Source organism: Gymnodraco acuticeps, unplaced genomic scaffold (assembly GCF_902827175.1).
Source record: "Gymnodraco acuticeps unplaced genomic scaffold, fGymAcu1.1, whole genome shotgun sequence".
In the NCBI taxonomy this organism is placed as follows: Eukaryota; Metazoa; Chordata; class Actinopteri; order Perciformes; family Bathydraconidae; genus Gymnodraco; species Gymnodraco acuticeps.
Window position 1 is genome coordinate 108156 of NW_022990964.1, and position 6264 is coordinate 114419.

The following is a 6264-nucleotide window of genomic DNA, read 5'->3' on the forward strand; positions in this document are numbered from 1 at the left end:
TCCAAAAATATAACCCGACGTGGGCATTTATTAAAATCCTGGGCACAAAGTTCACAGCCTCAATCCTGCTGTTCTCCTTGCACACATCCTGCAGCCACAAAGATCTCAAAAAACACTCCCAAACAGCAAAACCCCAGAGCCTAAATGCCCAACCCAATCAACCCAACAGGACACAGGTGAGGGGGGAGGAGACAACACAGGGCACCAGGTGCACACACTCAACGGAAACAGACATGGGGAAAAGGGAACACATTTCAAAATAAAATACAATAAACACTACATCAATCAATAGTATAAATTGTATACAAATGTGCACACATGCAAGGCCAGAAGCCGTCAGTTCACAGTGACGAAGTTACCTTCGTCACACTTTCACAGGCTACAACATGGTTAAATTTACGAATATTATTAAGGAATACAAATCCCTCTTTGCAATGTTTACCAGCCTCCTTAGGCTTTTCAATCACAATCATTAAACTGGAATAAAAACAATATTGTTAACATGAAAATATGATTTTATGTTTGTTGTTTAGAGTTATTCTAAGGCTTTACTCATTGGGAATTCGGTATGAGATAGACTCTATCTCATACCGAGTTCCCAATGAGATAGAGCACACTGTTGAGATGTCAAATCTGCCTGTTTTACACACTTTGACCAACAGGGGGGTTTGTGTTCAAATAAAGCCCATGATGAAGCCTCATGAGATGAACCCTTTTGCGAACAAATTGGCTGGAAAGCTTCAAAGCTTCATAAGGCTTCATCTATAGCCATCACTAGTGGATATTATCCGGCTGAACAAAACGTGATCCGTTTCATAAATGTGTGTCAACCACAGACCTTATTTCGAGCTATTTTCCAAAATCCTATGGAGAAATTGCATTGCATTTTTGTTGAAGGAACCGGATGGTGTTTACTTCCGGGTTTAAGGATGCATCACTGCGGTTCTCTACAGCCCTCAGCGAATCAGATCGTAGGGAGCGAGGATTTAAACCTGGACGCTGAACCTCAAAAAAACACCGCATCATTCTCCGTTACGACTGCGTGCCTGTCTGTCTGTTGAAGCGACGCATATTTCGAAATGGCATTCCGAGTTACCAGAGTAAGTATTTTTATGTTTATCATTATTCTTTATTTGACAGTAATTCTGTATAGAGGAAATGTGTCTTTATTGGATTTTTTTTATTTAAAAAAAAATATCTACATGATATCTCTTAAATGCCCTCGTGCTTAGCTGTGGGGTTTGCTCTCTTTTAAACAATTACAAATTAATGGCATGCACAATAACGTTTTTTCTTCTTCTGCAGAGCCGCTTGGCTTCAACCAGAAATGCTGAAATTCAGCTCGCTGGAAAGGCCTCCACGGTCACCGGGCCCACAAAGCCCCGAGCGGCTCTCGGTGAAATTGGAAACATTGGAATTAACAAAGAAGTACAGAAGAAGGTACGATTTTTACTACATTTTATAATCTAGGTAGGATGCCAACACCTGGAAAAACACGGCAAATATTCAGCTAATTATCGTAGCCATGCATGTAAGATTATTGGTAGGCTTTGAGGGCTAAATAACTGAAAACAATCACTTTCCATTTTTATCAAAATCAACGTGGGAATGTTTTTTTTTTACCTACAATCATGTCTGCATGCTTCTCACGACTAAAGCCTTTTATGCAAAATGACTACAGCTGTGCTCTGATGTAGCAACAAGCAAAGCCTGGTAACATTGTCTTGAAGCACAAGGTTACATTTGCTTTTTAGAAGGGGTTTACCCAAGTTCTGAAAGATTGACCATGTAAAAGCATTTTTTCACACTTCTATAAAACACTAAATGTCTGTCCAGCATTTAAATTGACAGTGTCCTATTATAACCTACTCTGCAATTCAGTTGTACACAATCCAGAGTGGTTGCCGCAAGCTATGAAATGGTGGCCAGCACAGTTCTGACTTTAATCCATCTTTTTCCTTTTAGGCTGTCAAGACAGAGGCCACAAAGAAGATCAAAGTCCCCGTCACCAAAGTTGAAAAAGCAGTTGCTGTTGTTGAACAGCCCAAACCAAAAACTGTGGTTCCTGTTAAACCTGAGCCAGAAGTCCAGGTGAGTGAATCCCAGCAGCTATCTGCTCAAACAAAAATGGCTGCCGGGTGTGGTTCTAATGTTGGGAATTCCACCGTTCCAGGTTATCCCTGAACCAGCCTCCCCAACTCCCATGGAGACTTCTGGCTGTGCCCCGGCAGACCTCTGCGAAGCCTTCTCAGACATCATTCTTCACACTGCTGTCAGGGATGTTGATGCAGATGACCACGAAAACCCCATGCTCTGCAGCGAATATGTGAAGGAAATCTACAAGTACCTGCGTCAGCTCGAGGCAAGCAAATTAATATTCTTCAACTGGCTATATGCATTGGAGATTCCAGATTTTAACCAGTTTTTGTCTCTACAGGTGGAGCAGAACGTCAGAGCCACTTATCTGCAGGGTCAAGAGGTGACTGGGAACATGCGGGCCATTCTCGTTGACTGGTTGGTGCAAGTGAGCCTCAAGTTCCGTCTGCTGCAGGAGACCATGTACCTGACCGTGGGAATAATTGACCGCTTTCTTCAGGTGTGTACATGTATATCTTGTCCTGTTTTTTTGCATCACATGGCTAGCTTAAAGGTCACCTCTTATGCAAAATACACTTTATACATCAACATGTGTCCCCTCTGTGTAAAGACATTCTGAAAGTTTCAGGAAAAAAGATTCTCTCTTTTTTTTTGTCCTGATCCATTTCTGAAAAAACATGTCTGAAAATGAGCTGATCAGATTTTGGCCACTTCATGATGTCATAACGATTTTTTTTTTTTGGCTCGTGTAACCATTAGCCAATCACCAACAAAGGTAACCCCCCCCCCCCACACACACACACACACACACACACACCTTATCACCTGAATCTCCTCCTAGAGCACCATTGTGTTCTTTTTAACCAAATATCTCTCAAGAGGGGAGGGGCTCCTTATTTTCATCTAAAGTAACAGACAGAGAATCAGCGCTTTAGAAACAGGGCTGAAACAGGGGATTATGGGATGCTGCAATGGGTGATCTGTTTGGTATTTCGAGGCAAACACTTCAGAGAAATGTTTTGCATATATCTGAGACTTATAATATATTGATGAGAAACAGTATAAATCCTTGTGTCTAAAGTCCTGTGATTGCACCTCCAACAGGACAACCCAGTCCCCAAGAAGCAGCTGCAGCTGGTCGGCATAACTGCCATGTTCCTGGCTTCCAAATACGAGGAGATGTACCCCCCCGAGATCTCAGACTTTGCCTACGTAACCGACAAGGCCTACACCACCGCAGAGATCAGAGACATGGAGATGGCCATCCTGCGAGTGCTCAAGTTCCAGCTGGGCCGCCCTCTTCCCCTGCAGTTCCTCAGAAGAGCGTCAAAGGTTTACGAGGTTTGTATCATTTTTAACAGCAAACGAGCCAAATGTTCTGCTTTGAGATCTTCAATTTGTTGATGTCAATGGCTTTCCTCAGATGATAACAGCTGAGCAGCACACCCTGGCTAAATACTTCCTGGAGCTCACCATGGTCGACTACGAGATGGTTCACATGCCACCTTCCATTGTTGCAAGTGCTTCTCTGGCTCTCAGTCTCAAGGTCTTGGACGCTGGCGAATGGGTGAGTTAACCTCTTCCTAAATACGTCTGTATCAGATGAGGAAAATATGCTAATACTGCTAAAATAACTGTCCATTTAAAGGAGAAGAGAAATATTTCCAAGAGAGCAAAATGCATTAGTTCAATATGCTAAAATAACACATTTGGCCCTCTTTTGAAACGTTCATATTTTTACAAGACTAAGCTAATAAGTGCACCTTCAAAATGTTAAAAGGTGGCTTATCATCTATTTAAATATTGGCCAATATTTGTATTTCAAGGCTACATTTGCTACAAAAGTGTGCAAAGTGGGGTGTTGCCTTTAAAAAATGGTTGCCTCAGTCATAAAATGGTCATGGAGCATTTACTGTCAAGTGGATTAAATGCTTTTCTGAAGGACATCTGTGTATTGTCTCTTCTCAGGACGTGACTCTGCAGCACTACATGGAATACACGGCAGAGAGTTTGATTCCTGTGATGGCACACATTGCCAAGAATGTACTGAAGGTGAACGACGGTACGACCAAACATATGGTAAGTGTAAAACAAACAAAACTCAAGTGTCAACATTTGTGTACTTGAAAAGGATTAATCCTTAATTTGGATTGACTTATAACCCAATAATTTTCTCTTATTCCAGGCCATTAAAGGAAAGTACTCCACTTCCAAGCAGATGAGGATTGCCACCATCTCGCAGCTCAAGTCTTCAGTGGTGACGGATATTGCAAAGCAGCTCACCGTATGAGAAGACTTTTGGCACAATGTGCCGTTTTGTACAGTTGTAACTTAAACTTTTTAATGTGACCGAAGGAGCTGCACACCAAGGACCAAATCAGTGGTTTGCACGTTTTATCAACTGAAATCGTGAATACTTTTACTGACTCTTTTTCTAAAGCATGCTACAAGTTTTAATTTAAAAGCTAGCCCTCACACAAATTGGCAGTTCAGTCTTGGAAAAGGACCTGCTCTTCAGTAAAGTGAACCATATCAGGCTTATTTACTCGGTATGAGTTTCAGTCTGTATGACTACTCTAATCCAACCCTAATCACTTTTTTACATCATAAATACACTACTTGGGATGTTGGCTGACTGAAATCTTGACTGTCTATAGTTATTTTTATAGCTTAACTGCTGCTCTTGGCTGCAAATCTAAAACTTGTGGCATGCTTTCAAATGGTCCCGAATATCTAAAGTTGCCAGGTGTGAATTTTTTTTTCTTGTGTCAAATGTACAGCAATACTTTTAAAATCCTTTTACATGCTTAATTTTCTTAAAGCTTTTAATAAAAATGGTTCAGATCAGACCTTTGTTTCCTTGTCATTAATGTTGATCACCACCAGAGGGGACTCTCAGCTTAAAGTTCTCTGCTTCATCTTTCTTCAGCAGAAAATCTAGACTTTGATCGCTATATTTTCAGTTAATATTGACCTTACTGAGCTTCAAAACTATTACTACTATATGATGGTATTTAGTACTGAGTGATTCAAAAGCATCACTTCTTGAAAGGTGGTATGCATCACTTTTTAGTCGTATTCCTGGTCATTCTTAATGCTTCCATCCTGAACACACTGAAGTATCCACTAATTTAACATTAGTCTATTGCTGCAGTTGAACTAATGATTTATTTCTACATGTCCAACAGGGTGCACCATTAAAATGCTAATTGTATACCTTGGCCAAATTCTAAATTTACATACAAATCTGATCCAAATAAAACACTTCAGTTTCCAGTGTTATGTCCATTGTGCAGCTCTCTACCATGTTTATCACACTGAATAAGGTGCAATGTGACAGGAAAACAGATGTTCTTAAGCACAAAGTCTACCACGGGGCCTGCATGTGCAAAACCAGCTTCCTGATACTGATGTAGTCAAAGTTCAGCTATCAACATTTTTAATGTGTTTTCATGTCAATGTCTTCGGTAAGAAGGACAGCTTACAGTAACACTAAGGTTGCAGAATATTTGTCAAAGTTGAGTATCTTGACCTTTCAGTCCACTGGCTGAGGAAAAACTCCCCGTCTATTCATGCAGTCCAAGAAAATGTGTTAGCCATTATAACCTGATCAATAAAGTGAGAATCCAATAGTTATCATTGGTTGACTTTTACCCAAGTACTGTACTTAAAGGTGGGGTAGGTAATTTTGGAGAAACCAGCTCCAGTGCGCTAGAATTTGAAAAAATCTGCCACTTCCTTCCAGAGCCCCTCCTCCAACACACACTAACGTGCACATGACCAATGAGGGCACGAGATACATTTGTGCACAGATGGTAGGCTGACAGGCAGGTAGGCCATCCAGTTATTTTAGCGGCGGCTAAAGTGATTGGTCGTGCTTTTTACAGTACTACGGCCAGGGCCGCCCCTCCCTACAGGCCAATCACGCAGGCTGCATGGGGCCCCGCCTTGCGCAGGGGGCCCCGCCCAGAGGGCCTCAGCTGCTGTGCGCAGTTCTCCGCTCAGTTCTCCGCGCACCCCCGGCTGACACGCGAGAGTGAGAGGTGACAAGGGGAGCACGTCTGTAACCCGACACCGTTGCTATAAATCGACATCTGACCAATCACGGCTTTGATACGGCCACTAGTGCAGATGAAGAGATGTCGGTGAAAAGACAGTTTCAGTCCG

The 6264-nt window shown here is 42.0% G+C and overlaps 1 protein-coding gene across 2 annotated transcripts; it reads left to right on the plus strand.

Annotated features, from left to right (window-relative positions):
• Window positions 1-975: 975 nt before the first annotated feature.
• On the plus strand, window positions 976-4946 carry LOC117558798 (G2/mitotic-specific cyclin-B1-like). Of its 2 annotated transcripts, none has more exons than XR_004570876.1 (9): window positions 976-1100; window positions 1306-1440; window positions 1966-2091; window positions 2174-2362; window positions 2438-2596; window positions 3202-3438; window positions 3531-3664; window positions 4066-4176; window positions 4283-4946. XR_004570876.1 is itself a non-coding variant. In XM_034235192.1 (9 exons), the coding sequence occupies exons 1-9, from the start codon at window positions 1080-1082 to the stop codon at window positions 4385-4387; spliced, it is 1227 nt and encodes a 408-aa protein (XP_034091083.1). In that variant the 5' UTR covers window positions 978-1079; the 3' UTR covers window positions 4388-4946. The 2 variants fall into 2 exon arrangements, 1 of the variants encoding a protein (XP_034091083.1); XM_034235192.1 differs by having other exon boundaries at window positions 978-1100; window positions 3521-3664.
• The last annotated feature ends 1318 nt before the right edge of the window (window positions 4947-6264 follow it).

Excerpts from the sequence above, each read along its gene's own strand:
- LOC117558798 (XM_034235192.1), top strand. The coding sequence starts at position 1,080 with ATGGCATTCCGAGTTACCAGA. Across the intron at positions 3,439-3,520 it reads GAGCGTCAAAGGTTTACGAG|ATGATAACAGCTGAGCAGCA; the intron begins GTTTGTATCATT and ends GGCTTTCCTCAG. Across the intron at positions 4,177-4,282 it reads ACGGTACGACCAAACATATG|GCCATTAAAGGAAAGTACTC; the intron begins GTAAGTGTAAAA and ends CTCTTATTCCAG.